The sequence below is a fragment of the Amblyomma mixtum genome, chromosome 1 (genome assembly GCF_055824585.1).
Source record: "Amblyomma mixtum isolate Tamu chromosome 1, ASM5582458v1, whole genome shotgun sequence".
NCBI lineage: Eukaryota > Metazoa > Arthropoda > Arachnida > Ixodida > Ixodidae > Amblyomma > Amblyomma mixtum.
Window position 1 is genome coordinate 24,267,729 of NC_143012.1, and position 24,075 is coordinate 24,291,803.

The following is a 24,075-nucleotide window of genomic DNA, read 5'->3' on the forward strand; positions in this document are numbered from 1 at the left end:
CTATTACTCCGCTGGCCAATCGCAACAGTAAACGAAATCAACTTTTTAATGTTTGACTGTATCAAACAATTCCCGTATCAAAATTCTAGAGCTCATAATATTTTTCTTGTGCTAAGCTTCTTCTTTCGGCAACAAGAAACGTTTCAGCAGCGGACTACTTTTTCGTCGTGGAGGAATTCTGTGCGCGGAGGCTGAATGTGGGCGGAGCTTCACTGCAGACTTAAGTTGTATCCGACTATACCACCTGCTGCAACAGAAAGAACGTTTGGGGTCGCCATCATGCATTTTTACGCGACTTTTTTTAACGTCAAGTTAAAATACAAATTCCTGCCTAAACCGAGAGCAGTTCCCTCGTTATTGACGTTATAGGGTGCCAGCTACCTGAATATGCTGTTTATACACTCATCTCCGTGAGTAGACTGATTAAAGACCAGCGATTATCATGCGAAGGCAAGATAACCGCTGGTCCTTAAAGGGGCCCAGAAACACAATCTTCGTTTAGTTAACTGTTTTGCCTGTTGATTGCATACAGTGAGTTATAATGGTGCTATTAGTGTCGGTAATACCGCGTATATTCCGTTTTTTAATATTTTAATGTCCTCCCAAAAACAACTTCATGGCTCTGATGGTGTCGCCACACAGTGGCGGGTTTTTAGCAGCGGATATGACATCACCTGGCGCGAGCTTGATGATCGGACAAACAGTAAATATACTGCAAATTGTGTGAATAAATAGAGACACATTTTGTCACCTGTCTGCGTTTTATATTAGATCAACAAAAACAACTTGCTTGTCTTAGATAAAAGCCCTGCAAAGCAAGTAAAATAAAAATACACCACCAGGGGCGCTCTGGCATGGAAACGACGCTGCCAGTGGCCGCATTTGTTTTTCCAGTCCCGGACTACTTGCTGACAGGTCTCGGCTTCCGCTCTGACAGCAAACAACGTCATGGTCACATGACCTACTTGCCATAGGCTGCTTTCGAACTCGGCGCCAGAGCTGGGCTCCCCCTCGGTTACCGTACAAGGACGCTGTCATCTGCTAGCAGACGATGCAAGCCACGGCCACCACGACGCCGAAGCAACGCCGTGCGCTCGATCATGATACTGAGTCGGTTTAAAGACTGTACTGTCAGCTTAGCGTAGGTGCATTACAGAACTCAGCTTCGGAGGTATGCTCGCCGCTACTGCTTGCGGCGAAGTTCGCACAAAGTAGCCCAACTCGTTGCGGATCGGCATGATAGACGAAAGCCTTCGCAAAAATGTTGACAACAAGCTCTATAGCTGCTCCAGTATACGAGTGGTTCACCTGCGATGCTTTCAGGTAAGCGTACAGACAGCATGTCGCAAAACAAGCGAACGAGAACCTCTTGACGACACGAGCAAATACGCGCTCGCAGTTTCGAACGCGCGTCCGTGTGCGGTGGATTTCAAGAAAATAAACGAAGATGCAAGAACAAAAAGTATTGCGATGGCTCAGAAAGCAGCTACGGATCTCATGTGAAGGTTTAACGCATGATATCGACCTCCAGGAACACGAAAAATACTCAAAATGCACACGGAGTCTAACTCAATATGGCTGCTAGCGCGGCGCGCAGCTATCGTCTGCTGCCTTCTCAGCAGCCCCAAGCAGCCCGCGGACTGCCATAGGCTAAAAACGAACGCGTTGCTATGGCGATGCAGGCAGGTAGGCGGAGCTTTCGGGCTGCCCGAGAAAAACAAATACCGGACTCGAGTCCGCAAGTAGTCCCGGACAGTCCGGGACTGAAAAACAAATGCGCCCAGTCTTAGCAAGAACGAGTTCAAACTTCCGCGACGTGCTCTGGCTGGCTGTTTTGATTGGTTGCGCCAGGTGCTGTCATTGTGAGAGCGAAATAGGAGTGGGAAGCACCGCCAAAATCGAGTTGAGGGCAGCGTTTTGTTTGCTTGTATTTTCAAATTTCTTCACTGAATAACGCCCATTCCTGTGCATCGATTCCTGTAATTCTTTTTAAGTCAGCATCTGTGTGACATAAAGAACCCACCAGAAGTGTAGCCGGTATCCCCCCAAGCAGTGTTTCGCAGCCCCTTTAAAGGGACACTGAAGCACTTTTTGTGAAAAATCCGGCTGGCAGCGGCATCCTATAGTTTTTCATGCCGTATGCTCGAACATCGAGCCCAAATAAGTCAAAACCATGCGCGAATTCCCTTTTTTTAGCAGAAATATTCAGCTTGCGCCGTGGCGCGCGCCGCCGCCTGTGATTGGTCAATGAGGTCGTGACGACGGTTGGGGCAACAAAGTATTTCAAGAAAACGATGAGCCAGCACAAAGCTGATGTCAAAATCAGCAAAGCGCAGGGGCCAACACTGCGAGGCATGTGACCACTGGATAGTTTGGCTTGGTTTTAAGGGGTTTAACGTCCCAAAGCAACTAAGGCTATGAGAGACGCCGTAGTGGAGAGCTCCGGAAATTTCGACCACTTGGTGTTCTTTAACGTGCACTGACATCGCACAGTACACGGGCCTCTAGAATTTCTCCTCCAAAGAAATTCTGCCGCCGCGGCCGGGATCGAACCCGGGGGCCGGGGTCTTTTGGGTCAGCAGCCGAGCACCATAACCACTGAGCCACCGCGGCGGCTGACCACTGGATAGTGTCGCAATCATTGTGCGCAAGAAACTAAGCCAAATATGCTCACAAGGCTGCTGCTACAGTGGGGCGCGTTCAGTAGATGCCGGGAAATATTGGAGAGTTTTATGCCCCTGTCAAGCACGTAAGTTAAGCGCACTTACCGGTGTGCGCTCGAGTGACACTTAAGACTATGCGGTGCTAAACGGGAAAGCAAAGTGCACTCGTAGTAAGAAAAAAAAAGAATCACGATAGAAAATGAATGAAACTTCTGAAGAGGGCGATGGAAAAGAAAAAGGACTCATAATAATTGACCACTGAACGTGATAGCACAAATAATGGTTCAACAGGTTTTGACGATGACAAACTATAGAAATAGAAGAAAAGCCAAGACTATCCACAATTTCGACAACAAACAAGATGGTGGCGAGCAGTGATGAATCACTACTTGTCAGCTGCTGTCACCGATGGGGGCTAGAACGCATTAGTGATTAGTTTAACTGCCACCTGGGAGGAAATTTGACCCTGCGGTCTGCTGCTGACCCCGTGTTAGGTTTTCCCATCACCGGCGGTCGGAGCCAGCTGCGTACGGTGGGTGGTCGGGCATCCCGTGAGTGGGGCCGCACCATTGGGCAATCTCGATGCTCTCCGTGCCCTGGCCAGGCAGGCCAGAAATGGAGTCAAGATAATGAAGGATCAGAGCAAAAACCTCGCTGTCCCCATTCCCATCGACAATTCTATAACCTGCTCCTGACAACCATTTACCCAATCCCTTTCACCCACCCTTCCCGCTACTTCCCAGGGGAGATCAGGGGTCTCCCCGGGCCCGCTCCCCTGGCTGTGGGTCACTATAGTAGCTTCTCCCTTATCTTTTTACTTTTCCACCTACGGGTGGTGAAATTACAATTTGCCTACGGGCCTATTCTTTTATTTTCGAATTAGGTTAAGCCTGTTGTACGTATGTGGTGCAGGCAGGAGCTTATTATCTTTATTTCCTTTTCGGTTGCCCCAACCTAATCTTTGCCATGGTGGGCGGTTTGCTTACAATCAGGTGCACAGGTTGTGATACCACAAAGTCACGTGACCAGTGGATTTTTCGTTCGCGGCCAACGGTGCCGTTAACAGCTTTTCTGCGACACTGGCTCCTTTACTAACAATGACGTGGAGGTAATACTCCACATGTTGTGTCAAGGCATGCCATTAGAATACCAATACATTCTACAAATTTGACTGCAATCATAACCTGCAAGGTAAGCAAAATCAGATTAGGGTAGTTGAAAGATATGACAAAGCACAGGCCATTCACAGAGGCTGTTAGAAAGGCAACAAAAGCAAAGCAAACACAGTGATACTGCTTTATAGGGCTGAACGTTCCAAAGCGACTCAGGCTATGGGAGACGACGTGGTGAAGGGCTCCAGAAATTTCGACCCAAAAGAAATGAAACTGCTCTCGTTTTCAAAGGCAGCAATTTTATTGCCTCCTCCATAAGCTTTCCTTTTCCAGTTTCACTGTTTGTTGCTCGTGTAAAGCAAAGCATTCCATCAAATCAACAACATTGTGTATATATATAATGTATATATTTATATATATGCATATACTTAAGGTTAGACAAATATCAGGCAACAACAAATGGTACATTTAAACAACACATTCATTCCAAAACAAAAAAGGCAAGGCTAAACAAAACATGCTGAACAAGTGGCAATTCTTTTTAATTAAAAGGAGAAAAAGAGCGCGCAGCAACTTTTTTTTATTCTGTTCTTGCGACGATCTTCTTCCTTCTCTCTTTTCTCAAAAAGCAGTATGTACAGTTCACGCGGGAAAATGCAGACTACGGTGGCAGCAATGGCAGCTGCAGCGGTAATCAGCCTGTCTGCGATTGCGAGTCGTCTGCAACAGTCAATGGCAGACGAACAGGCAAGACTGAGAGCGAAGCATAAAGGGGACCGAGTCTCATTAAAAAATATCCTCTCTATGTACAGTGCTCAGCGAAAACGCAGGACAAATGTGACTGGCAGCAGGCGTCCGCCTCCAATGAGCCGACACAGAGAAACACTTTGTGCGGGTCTTGCCCACGTACCGCTGCTGGAAAGAAAGCACGCGTCGGGGCACGTGCGCAGCTGTTGCCGCTTTCCCCACACCGCAGTGTGCCACCTGCCTGCCAGAGGTGCCCAGGGCACACAGGGTGGGGACAGAGCAAGGCAGCGCAGTATTAAGAACCTGGAAAACAAAAAGATAGAACAGAAACACAAGAGTAGGCTCCACTGCAGCTTTCTGTCAGTGAAAGTGTCTGCCTAGATTTGAACCCTGCCCCTGCCTTCACTGAGAACAGGGGTTGAGGAGAAGCACTGTGTGCTCCTGCTGAAAATGTGCGGGGCGCGTCTAGCTGCTGCGTCGCCACAGGGCCACCAGTTGGAGGGCGAGGCAGAAGACACTGGCCGCGACGACGGTGACGGTTAGGGCCGAGATGTGGGCGGGAGCAAACATGGGGGGCGGGGAGGCTTGGTGCTGCTGCTGCTGCTGCTGCTGCTGTGGGGGTGGGACCTCTGGGTTGCGGGCAGTCTCACTGGGGGCAGGAGGAGGAGGGGAGGGAGGTCTTCGAGGATGCAAGAGAGGAGGAGGAGGGGGGTCAGAGGATGGCGGGGACAGGGCGGCAACGCACTCGCCAATCGGACCAGCGACCAGCGCGGGCGCTGCGCTCAGCTGCGCACTGTCTTGTTCATCGGGACTTGACGGCGGGGAGGCGGGGACAGGTGGCAGAGGACGGCCCGTCATCGCCGTCGCAGGCAAACGTCACGGCTCACAGAGGTACTTCCCTGCGAAGTCAGAGCGAGAGCGACCAATCACAACCACCGGACAGGCAAGCAATGTCTCAGGAGAAGGCTAGGTGTAAGTTAGGGAAGTTCGTAATGGATGCAACAATCAATGATGCCATTATCCACTACACTAGAATCTCGATGATACCAACCTCATGGTGTTGCAAAAAATTTTCGTATCATCCACCAAAGTGAACCAAATTTGCATGCAGAAGCATGGAACATGCATTCATGGAGAGCTCTCTGTGGCCCACGGGAGTGCACCGTGAGCGACACTTCCGTTGGTTTAAAGATGGCTGAATTGCAATGGGGGAAAAGACAGCAGCTGCTACACTTACAACCGTCGCTGCTCTTCTGCTCACCGGCCTCCTCCCGGTTCTTTTGGTCCCTTCTCCCCAACAGGTTGTGCGGGCAAGGCATTATTATTCCTCCTTTTTTTGACCTTCCTTATGCACATCCTTTCTCCCTGGCTCCCACTCACTCGCAATCATTAACACATTCACTGTGACAGAATTTTTTTTTTTTTCTGGCCTTAGTCGCAGTGCATCATTCAATAGAAAAGCTTACCTCCTTTCTCGCCCGAATGATTAAAATTCTTGATGTCCCTGTTTTTCTGTCAACTCTTTGAATTCTCGTGTTTTTCTTGTTGTGATGTGTCTTGTAAATATTTACTTTAATTATGTCATTGCAAAAGTATGCACCTTCCTCCTACTTTTACCTTGTATAATTATGTGTTGTTTTTTGTAATGAGAGTGTATGAAGCTCTTGCTTCTTTTGCCGCTTGTCGTGAGCATTGTGTCGGGTGCTTGGGCCCCGTCAGGCAGAGTGCATCTGCCTTTTGCCCCTGCATCCGAGACCTTGTTGTCTAAATAAAGATCTATCTATCTATCTATCTATCTATCATGGCCCACCGGTGAGCCTCCAGCGAAGTCAACTTGCTGGAGCCGACAACAGATGGCAATAGCTACCTAGCACGCATGCTTGTTGCCGGCTCTTTGAAAAAATCTGAGCCGCTCCATGGCTTCATAGTGCCACTCAGAATTCTGTGTCGCACAGCAGGAATACACGACGTGACCCAGCGGTTACACATGACACAGTTAAAGGGACAGTGAGGAGAGCACTATTAATATTTTTTTTTATAGCAAAATCCGATAGTCCGGCATGTCATGGCTTTGTTGCCACTTGGCCGGCAGCGAAAGATGCGTTTATTTCTAAGAAATTTGGATTCGAAGTTGAAAAAGTTTTTCCCGCCGCTCTGATTCAAACTTGGGATTCTCCTATGACGACACAGGACTAAGTGACATGAAACATGACGTGAACATGACGTAACACAGACTCCGTGATTTCTGGCTGCCAGCAGTGCGGCCTAGCAGCAGCCAAAAAGAAAGCTACCGCCGGCCGCACGTTGAAGGCATCTATCGGCTATTGCAGCCGTCGCTACAGTCGCTTCGCTTACGTTTGCACTGGCGTTTTGCCAGCGTTACGATGGATCTCGTTCTCGAAGCCTTCAACGAAGTTCTCACAAATAGACACCTTTAGCATACCGTGTACCTTGTTACCGCTAGCGGAACACCGGGAGCCGGTGAGCAGGCGCTGATTGGTCCCGATGCTTCAGGCGCGCGCGTAGCTGCCAGGCTCGTGGCGCCATCTGGCGACGTCAAGAAGATTTGCGCATGCATTGCCTGCGCCTCAGGGATTTGTGGCGTCTCGGGTTCTAGCAACACTGCTTTGTCCTATGACGTCAGCACGCTTGCACTTGCCAGTTTGGCCTGTGGCGGAGATACCTGTATTTTGGTTCTTGCTCTTTTCTACGTTACAAAAGCTTTGTTGTCAGTATGAGTGGCGTTTTTGTAATCAGGAGCTGGTATTCTGTCAATACAAGCCAACTTCAATTTCTCTTCAGTGTCCCTTTAATGTGTTAGCATCCACTCTCTGACCACACACACATGGCACTAATGTGGGTATCACACGCACACCTGCGGCACGAAGGAATTGCAGCCCTCCCAGGCATCACACTGCTAGGGCCACTCACCAGACATGATCTGCCGCTTGACTAGGGACACCCGGTAGCCCTGGCCCACCAGCTCGAAGCTGGCTCCAGACAGGGTGGCGCCCTCACACAGGAAGCGCGCCTCCAGAGGGCGGGGAGTCGAGGGGCCCCGTGTCAGGGCAAAGCGCGCCAGCAGGGACCCGCTCCGCTGGCTGCCCGCGCTACCGCCCAGCGGGTCACTCAGCCGCCACAGGGCACGCTGGTTCTCCCCACTCCACACGCACGGGGGCTTGGCCTGCAGTGGCCACACCAGCTTTTAAGTGTGTGCTCGACAGGGGCTGCAACTGCAGGGCTCGCAGCCCTCAAATCCGATAAGGAACCCAGTGATGCCAGTAACAAACCCAGTAACCAACAGCCTGCAGCCAGCTGCCTAGTGTTATGTTGCATTCTCATGTAGCCAACAGATGTCAGGGTGATCTCTTTCAAGAATGAACAGCATACGTGGAGCGCACTCCTTCCCAACTGGGAGCACTGGCGCGCCGCACAAAAAGGCTGGCCCAGAAACCTCACATCAACTACACTTCGTTGTAAACATAAGAGGCAACGCTGCCAATGCAGCGCACTTGATCGTGCAGGCTAAGTTTATGCACAAAAAGTACGCAATACGACCGAAGTGAACACGAGCACATTTCGTCGCAACAAACCTCAAGTGGCGTGACTGGCATCTCCTGGCCTTCATTTTACCTCTTGCCACATTTTCTTCCCACGACTCGTCAAGACTTCGCAAAGTGTGAATTGCGTGTGGCAGTACAATACACGGTTGGAAGGGCGAGTCGCTTCTACTCCATCATCTGATATGTAGTTCATACTCAGTGAAAATATTAGTGAGAGGTCCCGAACACTGAGCACATCACAGCTTTGACCGTGGTTTTCAGTGCTACCGCATCGTTTTATACTGCTTTATGTTTTCATCTAGTCACCGAAATATCAAGAAGAAAGAATAATACATGACAGAGTAATATGGTTTCATGGATGCACTAGCTCCGCAGCCTCCACAGCATTGCCTGCTATGTATGAAATGGAGCATAGTACGTGATGCAAACTGATGCAGGGTAGTGATTCGGGCTAGTTGGTTCATGGCTTCACCACTCTGCATCTGTTCATACCACATACTAGCCAACGCTTGCGTTCGTCCATTTTCTGGCTGCGCTGCCGTCATTCCTTGTAAGCGACGAACCAACTAGCCCTAATCATGGCATCATTTGTTGCAGGCGCTGTTACCAACTCCATGTGGGAAAAACAGCGCACACGTGGGACTCAACTGTCCTTAGCCAACATTTTTTTCTGCCATAAAAGAAGGGGGGGAGGGGGGGGGTGGCTCTTACATGAGTGTATATGGTACTCGCAGCAGACTTCCACAGTGACTAGTGCATGCTATGTGTAGTTCTCAGATTACAACAAAGCACTCGAACCACACGGCAGCGAAAATTCCACTGTACCGCAAGAAATTATTTTTGTGCCAGAAAACCTTGTTCCACAAACCCTTTCTTTCTTTTCACAGCATGTTAAATAAGTGAGGTCATAGAATACGCAACGACTGCCAGATTAATAACCCTGAACTAAGCATTTAAAGGTTGGGTATAACTACAAGACGCTAAGGTTCTAATGCGAGCCTATTGGTATCCCAGGCAGAGCTCAACAGCGTGTAGTTTCCGTTTTACTAACCTGCACACCAGTCACGCCCCCATCCATGGGCACACCCAGGCACAACCCTGTGAGTGGCGGAAACCCTGGCGCCGAAGGTGCGGGGTTGGCAGTGGACGCAGGCTGCCCCACCCCAGTGGCCCCCATGCCTGCCGGCAGGCTCAGGGCCTTGGCATTGTACTCGTAGTCAACCTGCAGTGCGCAGAAAAGAACAGAGATGACAGGCCAGGCACGCAAATTGCAACCTTGAAGGAGAAGAGAAACATCATGCTTGCATACTGTGCAGTGTACAAATACAGCCCAACATTGGAACTGGATGGTTTTGCACTGGTCCTTTGTCGGGCCGGCTTCTGCCAATGCATTTCCAATATTGGGCCAACCATCTGTGCGGCTTGGGTATGCCGAGTCAAAACAAGAAAGGAAGCAAAGCGAAGCATCCGACTGACGGGCCAAAATCAATTACCAAAAGATTGTACTAAAACAATAAAGTGGGTACGAAAGCTGTACCCTTTGAAAATATCACTACAGTGGGTTGATGTAGCACAGAAAGTAACCAGGCTAAAATCGTGTTGTTGACAAGTTTTTCGGACTCAGCGGGACCCGAAAAAAGGTTCAAATGATCAAACAGAACAGAAAACCAGTGAATTCATAAAAAGAAAATCGCTTTGGAAGAAAAACAGGCCCGAAATCATGAATGTCACCATTTCACATGTTATACGCTAACAAGCTATGTTCGCTTGTACTGGAGCCACACCCATAGATTCATCACATTCACACTACACTTCATGTCACCAACACCAAAATCTGCACTAAAGTGCTGCAATGCAAGCCCCTCGCTGTCCCGCACGAGGCAAGAGCAGAGCCTGTTTCCCAAACTATGGTTGAAGGCTGAATCAGGGAACCCGTAAGAATCCACTATCCCGACAACTACCGTATAATGTCATTTCAGGACCACATCAGCGTACAGGCCACACCCCGTATTGGACTAGAGAATTCAGAAAAAAAAATTATGGTCACAGTTGAACCTCGATATAACGAAGCAGTACGTTTCGGGGGAAAACTTCGTTATATCGCGAACTTCGTTGCACCGAGGTTTTTGTCCTTCAGTGCCGCTAATGAAATTGTGCATTCAAATAACATTGTTATTCTGTTTTATCCCGCTCACGTGCGTTCGTGATGATATTACAACCGATTTTAAAAGGAACGACAAGCAAATAGAGCAGCATTAGTAGTTCAATCAAGCTTCGTTACCTCGGAATCGGAAATCTCAAAATATTGCTTCAGTTGAAATTTTCTGTAGAGCCGAGCAGCTCCCTGCGGCGCCGCGCATCTTGTTACCCATTACCTTGCATTGTTTTCTCAGCAAATTGCGGGCATCGCGAAATCTTGACTGAGAGATGCAGATAAATGCTGCCATTGAAAAATTAAAGCGAGCTTCGCGTGTTGCTGCGAAGACATGCCACAAAGCGTGCGGCAGCATCACCGAAAACGAAACCGAGCGGCGCGGAAATCCATTAATGGCGTCAAGCAACACTGCGATCCATCACGTGCTCTCGCGGGGGCTGATGGGAATGGGACGTGCAAGTAGGAGGCCCCGCAAAATGGTGCAGGTGGTTAGGCTGGCTTTGCGGAGCGGATGTGGTTTGGGGCGCGATTTACTGACTGTCGACTAACTTCACCGAACAGGACGTAGCGGAGGGCTTTGAAAACTACGACCACATGCAGTTTAACCTGCGTTGTGTCACGCAATACAGTGAAAGCTCGTTAATTCGACCCCAGTTAATTCGGAAAATCGGATAATTCGACGCGCACGCGAGGTCCCTACAATTATACATAGGAGTCTATGGGGCGAAACTCTCGTTAATTCGAACAAATTTTGCCGTGCATCGGTTAATTCGACTTCACTCCGCAGCCCGCCAAGCCGGTGTGCCGAGAGCAAAAAGAAAAAACACTACCACGAGCGGCGTTACTGTACGGCTGATAGGCCATCCGTATGATCATCGTCGTCAGCAGCGTGAGCGAGGGAAGTGAGGTTAGCGGCGGCCGAAGCGACTGGCGTCTTTTTTTTTGTGCTTTGCTGTGTCTCAGCAGTCGTGTTGGTGTCGTCCGCTCAACCCTATCGACAGCAAGTCTCGTTTTGGCGCGCGTCGTCGTTTCCGCGTGTTCTTGCTGCTACGATCGTGGTTATAAGGCGGCGCCTTTTTTGGTAATTGCGCGCTTTCTCAGCGTGTTTACTGCGCTGCTTGTTGTTGCTGTTTTGTTGCGACTGAGAGAAGGGTGAAAGGAAATTGCACGGGCCTGCCTACTGGCTCAGCCGAGCCACCACCGCTGCTGCGTGCAGATAGAGGAGAGTTAAAAGATCAGAGGAAAGATAAAGAGAAAAGATAAGACGCGCGTCGCAGCAACAACCGCGTCCACCGAAGTGGACGCTGGCTGAAAAAGATAAGCGGCCGAAGCCGCGCTTGCTTCACCTCCTCGCCGCGCTGCTTTCGAGTGGGTAGCGCGCAGTGCCTGCGCGCCTCGCCTTTGTGTCCTGTCAGCTGACCGAGGATGAAATAATTGCAGTGACAGGCGCTGACAACGACTATTCGTCAGAAGGTGACGATTGTGAGCAGTTGTCCCAAATGCCGAAGTGCACGGTGAAAGAAGCCGCAGAAGCCTTGCCCGTGCGGGAGGACTTCTGTGAACAAATCCCTGACAGTGCGTGTGCCGCCGAGCAGCTGGCAGCTGTTAGAGCTATCGTAGTCGCTCAAATTCGCTCGAAAAAGCAGACGGTGAGAACAGATTTCTTTGCCAAATTAAGGGACGTCCTGTTGCGGCAAACATTGTTTTTTGTTGTTCATTCGATAATTCGACAATTTTTCGTGGTCCCGTCAGTATCGAATTACCGAGCTTTTATTGTACACAGGCACCTTGCATTTCGCCTCCGTCGAAACGCAACCGTTGCCTCTGGATCAGGATCATCTTCACTTTAAGATCAAGAGAAAGCACTTTTTTCTTCCGGGGCGCACCACTCATTGTTGCAGAAAAGAGCACCACGCTGCGGCACCGTGCCTTCTCGTGCCAACGACAGCGAGACGCTCTAGGCTTGGATTGGATTGGATTGACAACGTTGCTCTAGACGTGGAAACGTCAAAGGGGCACTATTCACACGTCTGCGCCCGGGGCGCCGCAGTGGGGAAACATTTTCCTCTACAAAAACGTTTTTACGAAATAAAATTTGAATTTACTTTACAAAGTGGCGGAGTTCTTCCAAAATAGTTTTTCTGTGCTCCCAAAAACTTCGTTGCATCGAAACTGCGGCGCGAAACCACTTCGTTAAATCGAGGGGAAAAACACATGCATTTCAATGGAAGCAAGAAACTGAAACATAAAAAGTTTGTTGCATCGCGAACTTCGTTCTATCGAGGTTCAACTGTATATGTTTTTTTTATTTGCGTCAAAAGGTTTCCACCAAGACTGCCCTGTAGATATGGAGTGTGCTGCTGTCGGATGCGTCCAGTGACGCAATTGTTCCCCTGGGCCAGTTTGGGTCTACTCCAAGGAATGTAAATCCGGGTGGTAAATCAGGGGTGCTAAGATTACACGAGTAAATACGGTATCATGCTTCATTTCGGTCTCATGCCAACTGCTGCAATTTAGTCCGGGGGACTACCTTGAAAGCTAACCTCAATAAGCTACAGTTGCTCCAATAAAAGGGCTGCAAGGCATATTGCTGGAGCATCTTACGCAGCCCATACAGGGGAGATTTTATTTATTGTATAATATTATCTGTGTTCATAATTACTATGAATACCGATTACAGCCAAGCCCGGATATATCAAACCCAGATATATCGAATTATTGCTTATACTGAACAGTCAGAACATTATCTTGAAAATCTCATGCAAAAGTATTGCACACTTGTTCACATATATCGAACTCGCGTTCAGCAGAACATTCAATATACTGAACTGTGCACTGCGCCCCTCAAGTGCTGCTTCTTCTAACGGCGCTCTTTGAACCCTTTTACAGCTTTTTCACTTGCTATAGCTTTTTCACCTGCGGCCCTTTCATTCATAAAGGCCACTGTGATCGGACAACTACCGTAAGATCTCATGGAGGGGGCGCATGGCTATAGCAGCTGACATGGTAAAACAAGAGGAAAAAAAAGGTCGGGGGAGGGGGCATATGGGAACATACTATCAAGCGGGGAATATAACAAGGAGCAGACCTTGAGGTCAGTGTTGTCCTCCTGGGTCTTCCAGAAGGCCACCAGGTGCAGGGGTGCCGACCGAGCACCGGGGCCCGCCCGAACGTGGTACTTGAGGATGTCGATGTTGAAGTAGGAGGCCGATGGCGTCTGCTCGTGCTGCCGCCGCAGCAGGCCCGTCAGCACCGACATGTTGAACTCGTAGACACACCGGTCACTGGTCGACTGGCTTGCATCCCTGCGGGGCAAACGGTTCCGACTACAAGCTTCACGAAGTGCAACTGTACTTCACTGGGTCTGAATCATCCACCATGCAAAGCTTATCCTCCAAGGACAGCAGTTCAAATACGGGGCAACTCTATCCTCCAAGGACAGCAGTTAAAATACAGGGCAACTCTATCCTCCAAGGACAGCAGTTCAAATACGGGGCAACTCTATCCTCCAAGGACAGCAGTTCAAATACAGGGCGACTCTATCCTCCAAGGACAGCAGTTCAAATACGGGGCAACTCTATCCTCCAAGAACAGCAGTTCAAATACAGGGCAACTCTGAAGAGCCAAGGGTGGGCAAACTTTCTGAGCATCACTACGACAGTTCACAGTGTAAATTTACAGAACTTCAACGCTCTTTTGACATGCTGTTTCTCAGCCTTTCCTCCTTCACAAGTGTCCTTCAATATGTAACAACAATTCTGAAGCGTGCCACAATCCCAGTGGCAGCAATGCCATTCACACTTCGCTTAATTACTGCTGTCCACCCAGCATCGTTAAAAAGCCAAATGTCTTGAGGGATTCGACTTCTTTTCAGCAAGAATCATTCTTCTCAGCCACGACATGCAATTACTGCAATGCTTCGTTATTTTCCCAAGTGAAACAAAGGAGTGGCAGCTTCACGCACCATAAAGGCAGCACTTCTCCAGCAGAATTATGCACAGTGGTTACAAACAGGTAGAACAGACTCTATTCAAACTCAAGACACCGCAGATTTTTGCTTGCACTATCAGAGGATTGAATTAAGAGAAGTGCACCTTGATATAACCCAAGTCTGGACATCCGGCGCATGGATAACTGTGCATACAGATAGCGTTTTGGACTCATTCCACTATGCAATGCAGTTGGCGAGGCTTGTGAAGCGGTCGTAATGACTGCTTTTTTCTTGCCGCCCACAGTTTTTGTAAAAAAAGCTGAAATAAAGTGATTGATTGATTGATTGATTGCATGATATATAATATGAGTGAAAGGCATCTATTCGTCTATTCAACTGTAGTTTTCAGCTAGTTGTGAGGTTGGAAAAAGATATCCAGAACGCACTAGTTTCTCGACAGAGTAAAACCATGTTTATTGGAACTTCAAGAGAGTGGAAAGAGCGTGCAAATTATTTGAAAATCTAACCATCAAATGGCCTCTAAAAACGCTGCCAAAATCGTCTTGCATGAGAGTAAATTTAATCGGTGAAAAAAAAATGGGTGATGGTTGTCTGCCTCAGAGTGTAAACTGCGCAGCAGCAACTATTTTGTTCTGGTCCGTCAATGCTTTAACGTGTGCACACTGTCGGAAGTGTCAAAGTAGAACTGCTCTGAAATGGTAAGGGCCTCTGTGACCTCTATCACAGTGCAAGGCAGCAGTGTAGTGTTTCACAAGTGGTGGCGTCCATGTAAGAAGGCTTCACCACAAAAACTAAGCTCATGATAAGCGTGGAGTTTCAGTGCACAGGAAGATCCACACCGACAGAAAAGGGCCGAGTGCACAATTCATGTCAGAACGGCAAGACGCCTTTCTGAAAAAACGACCAATCATAAGCCAACCAGCATATGAAACGGTGCGCAGATGGGCTTGGCTGACTGATACGAGGCCAACAGCCGCCATCACCACGGACTGGTAGCAAACCCCAGAAAACAAAACTATGTGGCATGGGGACCTTCCGATTGTCATCACAACTAATATGGTGCTCACGTTAGAGCATGTGTGGGCAACATTGTGCCACACAATTCAGGCTTAAAGAGGGATATTCAAACGATTGCTTGCCGTGTCGAGGTATGACTGGCGAACTCTGAGCTGACATGGTGCAGCTCACCTAAAGTATCCGACCTCAGTTGCTGCTCTTTCCCGCACTGGGAGTGCTGGAGCCAGACAAAAGGTATGAATGAATGAAACCGCGGTATGAATTATGCAGCTTTAAAATGCATTGAATATGTAGCTGGCCAATCAAATTTTGAAATTTGTTTCAATACATCTAATTCTGGCAAAAACAATGTGACGACAAAGGGGTGTGGCAATTCTTCTCCCCACTAAAGACTCCTTGCTATGTCGCAGGCTTTTGCCCATCCGACCAGAAACGCGTAGCGCTGATAAAGTAAGCCAGGAGAGGTCCATTAGGCAACCGAAAGTGCGATTCATCCGAATTCGAATTAGCGCGAGTCTACTGTACGTCCAAACGGGACACCGATTAGGTGGTCAAGAGAAAGTATGGGCTAAATCTATTACCATCAAATACCAGTGCCCTCTCCCATGAGAAGAAAGGCCCTGCAACTCACAGCGTGACGAGGTTCTTGTTGGGCAGGACGTTGTCAAAGCGGGCTGTGTTGACCCTGAAGGCCAGGGTGGCTGGCGACGGGTTGTTGGTGAGCACATGCACGATGCCTGCTGGGAAGGAGACCTTCATGTCGCCCAGCAGCTTCACCTGGCAGAGGGTCTCGTCGGTGCCCCGGAAGCGGGCATGCACCACCTCCTGGAAGGCCACGGCCAGCGGGATGGAGTCGCAGAGGCCGATGGTCAGTGGGGACGGGCCCCGGGATGAGCCCAGTGGCATGGGTGTCGTCTTGAAGTCGCTGCTCAGGCTCCCCACGCTCTCCGTCCGGCTCATGAGCAGCGGTGAGGCCCGGCCCCGCATATTGGTGGTGGCCTGCTTCCCCCCCACCACAACAAACAATCGACACAGGCCACTAAGCTGGACTCCGCTTTGCTTCATAACCTCACACGAACTGAATGCTCCACACAAGCCAAATACTGACATTCGTTACGCGAACTAATACTCCAAATATTACAAACTTAAGATTCCAGTTCATACGGAGTAAGAAAATTGCAATACCAACTAACATAAACTAAATACTCTTATTCATTTATAGAATTAAGGTTGGTTTATTGGGGTTTAATGTCCCGAAGCAACTCTGGCTATGAGGGATGGCGTAGTGAAGGGCTCCGGAAATTTCAACCACCTGGGGTTCTTTAACGTGCACTGACATCGCACAGCACACGGGCCTCTAGAATTTCGCCTTCACCGAAATTCGGTCGCCGCGGCCGGCATCGAACCCGTGTCTTTCGGGTCAGCAGCCGAGCACCGTAACCACTAAGCCACCGTGACGGGGATTTATAGAATTAAGTTTTTAATACAAGCTTATTTAAACTAAATATTCCAATTACACATACTAAGGTTCCCAATTAATTTGCATGATTATGATCACAATACAAGCTAAGTAAGGCATGTTGCCGGGCTAGTTGGTTTGGCATCTTGAAACTTGGAATAAATCTGTTGTATCCTTCTCTTTTGTCTGTGTGAAATTAGTATTTGCGCCAAGGTGGTTTTATTCCGTTTCAAAAATACAAACTAAATAATCCAATTTATTCAGACTATTAAGATCATAATGCAAACTAAACACTCAAATTCATTCAGAATGTAATGTTTGTAATAGTGCAGAATTTCCCCCCTCCCGACTGCTTTTGTGCTCTGCTTTTGCGATCCCTCCAACAGGTGGCCAAATGAACTGAGTGAGGAGGACTGCCCACCTCGGAGCGTCGAGATGGTGGCCTGGGCAGAGCGGGTCCACCCGTGAAGGCACTTGTGGGAGTCCCACCCCGGCTGCTGGTGGCACCTCTGCTTGCCTCCGAACTCGAGGAGTCGCCCGGTGCCGCCTTGTCATTGAACAGGTCACTGAGCGCTGCGGAGGAGAGGCCTGTTATCAGCAGTACCACTAACCTGCTCCTCGTAATACCGCGGATCTTTGTAGCGTTTGTTTGTTGTGTTTATCTGTTCATGCTTCAAGGCTGCCGGCACGCCGCTTTATCGCTTCGTTTGTGACGCAAGACGCGTCTAGAATTTTCTCGATTGATCGCATCCAGGCGGAGCCGATTCTACTTTGTGCCAGAATGTTCTAGTAACTTCCCAAGTCTTATCTCGAATGTTCGCTACCAAGTTTAAAAAGAGCACGGCTGACAGAGGCGGGCATTCTGTTCGACGACCGCCGAGCATGCTTGTTGCTACGCCGCCACCGAGTGATTCAGTTCTTTGCGGGCGCAAGTCAGCCCAAATAAAGAGTTCTGTTTCGAAGACACTGTCATTGTTTTCCTGTTCGCCGGACTGCAGTGACCACTACATGACAATACGATACCGGCTGTATGGGAGGGACACGTGCCGCTTTACAACTGCATAATGGCCAGTAATGAAAGAACTCTTACGCAATGATCCGTTTATGAGTGCCAGAAGTTACACAGGGCCAGGTGACTTAGCCTGAGGTGCTATTTGTTGATGCTCTCTGCCTGCTGAACATATTATTGACTCACATAGCTTAATGGCTGCTCAGCCCCCTTGCTCAGCTCAGCTTGTGTGTGAGCCACAAGCGAGCTGCAGCAAAGTCAACTCATTAGAATCAACAATAGATGGCAAAAGCAACCTGGCATGTGTGGCTTTCCAAGGCTCGTTGAAAAATCTGAGATGTTCCATGGCTTCATAGTGCCACTCGGCATCTGTGCTGCACAGGAGGAATACACGCGTGACCCACCGGTGACCCACGATGCAGTGAACGTGCTAAGTGATCATGGAATTATGATGTCAGAGAAGAAATCCAGCATCGAAAGCACTGAGGCACTTTGTTTTAATTACTAAGAATCTAATGACGTGCACCAACTTGCTGGGATAGGTAAGTGGCATTAGTATACAGCTGCCGAGGCACATGGTCACTAGTTTGGTTGCCGACTGCTCAGTTGCCTTTCAGTGGAAATGAAATGCGAGTCCAGGTTTAGGTCAATGGTAAAAAACCAGGAGCCGCTGAAATCAAGCCTTACACAACCGTCATGCACATGAGTCATGTAGAAATCAGTGCATCTGTAAAGAGACAACACATCTGAGCCATTATGGCAACAGAAAGGTCTCCCGGTGCTCACCAGCGTAGCGGTCCCAAGAGGGCACGTTGGTCGAGGGAGGCGGCTGTGCTGTTGGCTCCCCCTGCCCCACGGGGCTCTGGAGTCGTGCCGTGGATGTCGACACACTGCCGTCGAGCGGGAACAAACCCAGCATGTCCGCCTCTGTGCCACTGCCCATGCCTCCGCTGTCCCTGCAAGTCAGCACAAGGAGAGGCAAGACAAGATGACGACGCCCCCTGCTCGACGAACGCGGTGTTAAATTCAACAGGGACAAGAACAAGAGACACGAACGGGCAGCGTGGTGTGAAGCCTTGCAGATTTACCCGAGGAAAAGTCATGCAGCCCAGTTAATGTGTTGTGTTGGGTTTATTGGCGCATAAGCAGCTAAGGCTATCATGCGCCAAGAACAAGGTATGGAAAAATTGGCTTGAGCAGAGTGTGAAAACAAAGTTATTTTTATTACCTGGCTGATTAAATACAAACTTTTTGGAAATGGCTGTTTGCAGAAGCTTTTAAAAGTTGGTTAACCTCCGTGGACATCCTTGGCTTGCCAAGGATCTCGAGGCCCCCAACTACTCATAAAAACCTCAGCCTCCTTCTCAGGACTGAGAAAGTGGCTGAGGTGTATCGTTCTAAGTAGAGAAGCACAGGGTCAGAACATTACAGGTTTTGAAGAACACCGGCTTCCCTTAAAAAGCTAAAAACATCAAGCATACTAACGGGTGCATGTTCAGCTAAAATCAACGCTGGATGAAATGGGATATGTTCTTTGTAAAATGTAGCAAAATATTTTTTCCTTAATGATTCAACTTTTGTGCATGATAGTAGTATGTGGTTTACAGTAAGTTCATGTCCGCATTGCTCGCAACAGGTTTGTCTTTGTTTGTTAGCAGGAAGTTGTGGGTGAGATGTGTGTGTCCAATGCGGAGACGGCATAAATTACTTCGATGAATCGTTTTTGGTGTGAGCATGATTTCCATTCGTCTAGAATGGGTTTTACTAAATGTAGCTTATTATTTCTTTCGATATTCCATTGCGACTGCCATTTATTTCTTAATTTGCACTGCACCAACTTCATACCATCTTTGTAGAGAATGTACACTTTCTTTATTTCTTTGTTCCGAGCTTTTCCAGCACATTCATCTGCCTTCTCATTGCCAGTGATTCCAATGTGACTGGGAACCCAGCAAAATTTTATGTCTTGTTACAGGTGGGCTACCTATCTTCACATGACTGATCACGCAACTGTGCGATTAAACCAGCTCGCCAATAATAAAAAAGCACTACTGCATGTCCAAATTTTTTTTTTTATGTGCAGCATTTAGACATACACAGCTGACTTAGCTGAGAACTAAGTAAATGAGCATGTCGACCAAACTCAGCCTTACTAACGACCGCACACTACACTGCCCAGCATTTTTAGGCATGCCAGCCTCAGGCTGTGTGAAAATTTCAGTGAGCCAAAAGGGACCTAGATTAGATCGCTAAATGAAAAGAACAAAGGTATCAAACACTTCTTACCTTACCTTCCAATTCATTAAAATTTTAGATGCAAAATCCAAACTGACTCTCCTTTTCAAGTGTAGTGAAACTGTTTACTGGTCCATCCCCTCCAAACTCTAGCAGAGCACAACAGCAATCGAATTGGCCTGAGTAAGTGGTATACATATCCAACACAGTTTGACACTAATCACTGGGATGCTGCGAGCAACGTGAGGCACACTGATAATACTCTTTTTTTTTAGAGCACAGCTCTTAAATGCCCATTCATGGAGTGAGCAGCGTTGGTCTCGTAACCGTCAGAGTGAACAAGGAGCACAACAGAGGATGCAAGTACGGAGATAACGTGAGTAGGAAAGCAAAGGAGGAGGACACTATGGGATCACAAAGAGGCAAGTGGAGGAGGAGGGTAAGACTAGAGCATAAGGAAAAAAGTAGAGGAGGAAATACCAGAGGGCAAAAGTGGAGCACAGCTCTGTTTGCAGCAGCTGCTGTGAAAAAAGCCACCCAAGCACAGGCTTGGAGGCGGCGTAGCTAAGTTGTAGGTTTCTCTTGTGTCGCCACCATTCAGCACTGAGTGCTTCGTCTCCAATCGTCCAACAGCTGCGTTCAAATTCTGCATTACCGAGCATTGTAATCATCGGCCAATTTTTTTTCTCAATTTTGATGACACTCCTGCACTGGCTCTACAACTAGGCCGGAAAGGATGACAAAATGCTGCAGATGTCAGCTCACTTTGAACTTTGATTTGCTGGCCTCTTGGGTGCTTCGTCCGGCGTCGATGTGGCACTGTTGTATGCTCTCCGTGCCTGCGGAGTGAAGGAGCAGACAGTTTCCAGCCAATGAATGGACAGAATCTAAACCAAAGCAAAGGCAACTCGAGCAAAGCACAGCAAGTGGAGGGGGTCTGGCCAAAGGCATGCAACTATGGTTTGCATGCACACCACTGCAGAAAAGGACTGCGGAGTTTCTCTAAATGAGCTCTAGGTGAGCTTTGGCCAGTTCTAGCTGCAGAAACTACATAGCAAGATTGCAGTCCTTTATTTAACCCCTTGTAGGACATCATGTTGTCCTACTTGCTTCAAGTGCCACAAATGGACTACACTGTACCTAGGTACCATAATTTTGCACACTGAATACTACTCAAAAATCAAACAAACCATACAGCATGTTTTTCTCGCTTTCGCTGATAGGGCTCTATGGTGTTCTGTGTGTTTTTACAAGCATAGATGTATAGTTTGACGTCGCCCATACTGGCAGGAAAAATAAAATAAAATTTGAAAATTTGTACGGCTTTTGAGCCTTTTCCGTCAGTCAACTGCCTTGTAATACTTCTTGAAGTAATTTTGAATTCTATTGCAAGTTTTCTTATACGTTGATAAAACAGAGGTACAGATATGTACCACATTTGAGGTCTCAGGGTCCATGCTGGTTTGCAGCCATGAAATTCAAGGATTTTCAAGGACTTCCAAGGACCCCCGACTATTTCTTTCAAGGACTTGGCAACACAGCCTTTTATTAAAGAAACATTTCTTACATCTCGCATATCTAGCATTTATTGCACAAGAGACTTTTAAAGCAAAAAATTAACCGCTCTTGAGGGCCGTTTACCAATAAAGAGTTACTTGCTAGTAAAAGCGGTAACTGCGATAGCAACAAATTTCTGCTGTTTCTACCCGCAGCTGCACCTCACATCTGTACTGCGTCTGCAAGCTTCATTGTTGAAAGCGTTGTGGAACTTGACCATATCTTTATTTTATTATAAGCAAGCTGATGAATTTGACATCTAGCCGTACCAAAAGCAGACCTTCCATTCAGCTCTGGCCGCTTTAGGCGTGCCGTCAGCTGTGGTTTCGGTGCGAAACAATCTACGCCTAGCAACAACTACAGCGGCCAAGCAACAGCATAGTCCGTCGCCAGACGTGCCAGCACGCGGCATCACTGCGAAAAGACTGGCACCTGAGCCAGCATGCTCAGTCTTTGCTCGAAATCATTCTAATAACAAAGCTGTTTCGACTTTTCTGGTGCGAACTTTATGTAAGTATAGCAAGCCAAGCGGCGCTCAATCACTGTTGCCCGTACGAAGGAAAATTTCCAGCATGGCAGCACAGCTGTGGGCGACGCTGAACCCCTATAAATTTGCTTTTTTTATGGTGGACAGAAAATCTTACAGAATGGCTTTAGGTGAATCCTGTGTTGCGTTATCGGAGCGACGCACGCGTGCTTGCTGCGTGCTGGTGAACCGTTTGCGTCACAACTGTGTAGGCTCCCTAAACTTCTGGCGCACCAGGATCTGTGCCAGAAATGCGTTTGCACTGTGCCTCTTTTTGCTTCGAGCCCAAACCTTGCTCTTGGGGCAGGCTATGAGGTGATGGTAGCCATGTGCGGTATCGGGCGGAGACAGTGCGGCTTCGTCTGCGTTTACGCAAAGCTCTTGCCAAAAGGACAGCGATCAAAGCCGCAGAGGAGTTCCGGTAAAGTTATCTCCAACAAGATAAATTGTGAAGAAAAAAATTTTAAGGATACTAGCGTTTTTCCGTGGCCGCCTCCCTCACCACACCAGAATTCAAGGGTTTTCAAGGACTCCGCAAAAATTCCCTGACTCTCAAGGCCCTTGAAAACACTTCTTCCAGATTCAAGGGTTTTCAAGGTTTTCAAGGACCCGCACGGACCCTGGGTCTTATTACGATGTCACTGGTACAAATACGTACCCCTTTTTCAAAACAAAACCAGTAATCGAAACGGCTTGAAAGAGATGTAATTCAATTCCTAGGGACATCCTGAGTGCAATTTTGCCATTTGTATGCATGTGAGACATTTTCTTTCCTTCTAAACTGGGCCCCTTCCTACCGTACATCTGCGCTTGCAAAAACCCACAGGACACCAAGGAGCTCTACTAGAGAAAGATAAAAACATGCTACATGGTTCGTTTGGTATTTTGGTAGTATTCAGCATGCAAAAATATGCTATGCAGTGGCACTGTTCGCTGCCTCCTGGCACTTGAAGCAAGTGGGACATGTGTGTCCCGCTGCCCAACAAAGGGTAAAGTTGCTTGTTGTAAACGTGCACAGAGGGTTCAGTACAAGTATTTTTTGCAACATAAATCACAAGCAGCATCTGAAGGGGTTAATGAATTCAACTGCAGTCACAGTTCAGTGTTGCACTCATTCAGCAGCTCAAGTCCACTTAATCATCGTTACCAGGCTTGCACAAATACTTCTACCCTCATTCACCTTCGATTAGCCTTGTCAAACACCAGCTGTGGCCCCAGCAAATTTCCTATTCCGAGCACTGCACACCATTATCTGCCGCCCTCCACTATGTGTCTCATTCCTTCGGATCAACTCCGTCACACTAAAAGACACAATCACGCAGCGTACTCTAGTACGTTTTATACAGCTGCACTGATGCTAGCAGATAGGTCATTTTGCCACAGGACATCTCTGACACACCCAGTGAAATGCCTTCCAATTTTACACTTCTCTGCTTTTGGGAATCTACCTTTTCAAAATGCAGAAGACGTGCCACTCCAGTTCGAAACACCATAGAAGACAGCTCACACATGCACACGGTTCAAAGATTTAAAAAGAAAATTAAATTAAAAACACTCCAAACAAAACTCGGACAAAAGGAGAGGAATTATCGAATGCCAGAAAACACACACATACGCAAGACTGAGAGTCTTCATCCATTAATGCAGCATGTTAACACACTGGTACTGTCTTTCCCAAAAGTAATTGGGCAACGAGGCTTGTTTCTCAGCCGTGCAGTGGGTCACTAATGGCACCCTTTAACAGGACACTAAGGACAACTCCATCTAATTAGCGTTCACAGTAAATACTGATTTGCTGGCTCTTTCTGGCTATGCTATCATTTGTTCAGCAGCAAGACGTATTTATGGCTGAGAAAATTGAATTTAAAAGTTTTTCCGCCACTGAATTCGAACTCGCGACATCTACATCAAAAGAAGACGGGTTGCCACCGTTCTGAAGTGAACAGAGGTGTCTGTGATCCGTGCTAAGAATTAAGTGTCGACACCCTGCAGTCTACTTGCAAAACTGGCCAGTGATGGCGACACCTGAACTTCGTTTGTTGTGTTGTGTTTAATGGCGCATAAGCGACTAGGCTATCAT

The 24,075-nt window shown here is 48.0% G+C and overlaps 1 protein-coding gene across 3 annotated transcripts in view; it reads right to left on the reverse strand.

Moving 5' to 3' along the window:
- Positions 1–4,057: 4,057 nt before the first annotated feature.
- LOC149365761 (F-BAR domain only protein 2) overlaps positions 4,058–24,075 on the reverse strand; it is a 70,848-nt gene continuing 50,830 nt past the window's right edge. For all 3 annotated transcript variants that reach the window (XM_089545801.1, XM_089545819.1, XM_089545810.1), the window contains 8 exons: positions 20,678–20,751; positions 18,464–18,633; positions 17,090–17,241; positions 15,841–16,208; positions 13,329–13,545; positions 9,137–9,307; positions 7,454–7,706; positions 4,058–5,421 (listed from right to left, as the gene is read on the reverse strand). In XM_089545801.1, coding sequence (XP_089401927.1) covers positions 5,399–5,421; positions 7,454–7,706; positions 9,137–9,307; positions 13,329–13,545; positions 15,841–16,208; positions 17,090–17,241; positions 18,464–18,633; positions 20,678–20,751 — 1,428 coding nt within the window. In that variant the 3' untranslated portion in view covers positions 4,058–5,398. The remainder of the gene's footprint in view (positions 5,422–7,453; positions 7,707–9,136; positions 9,308–13,328; positions 13,546–15,840; positions 16,209–17,089; positions 17,242–18,463; positions 18,634–20,677; positions 20,752–24,075) is intronic.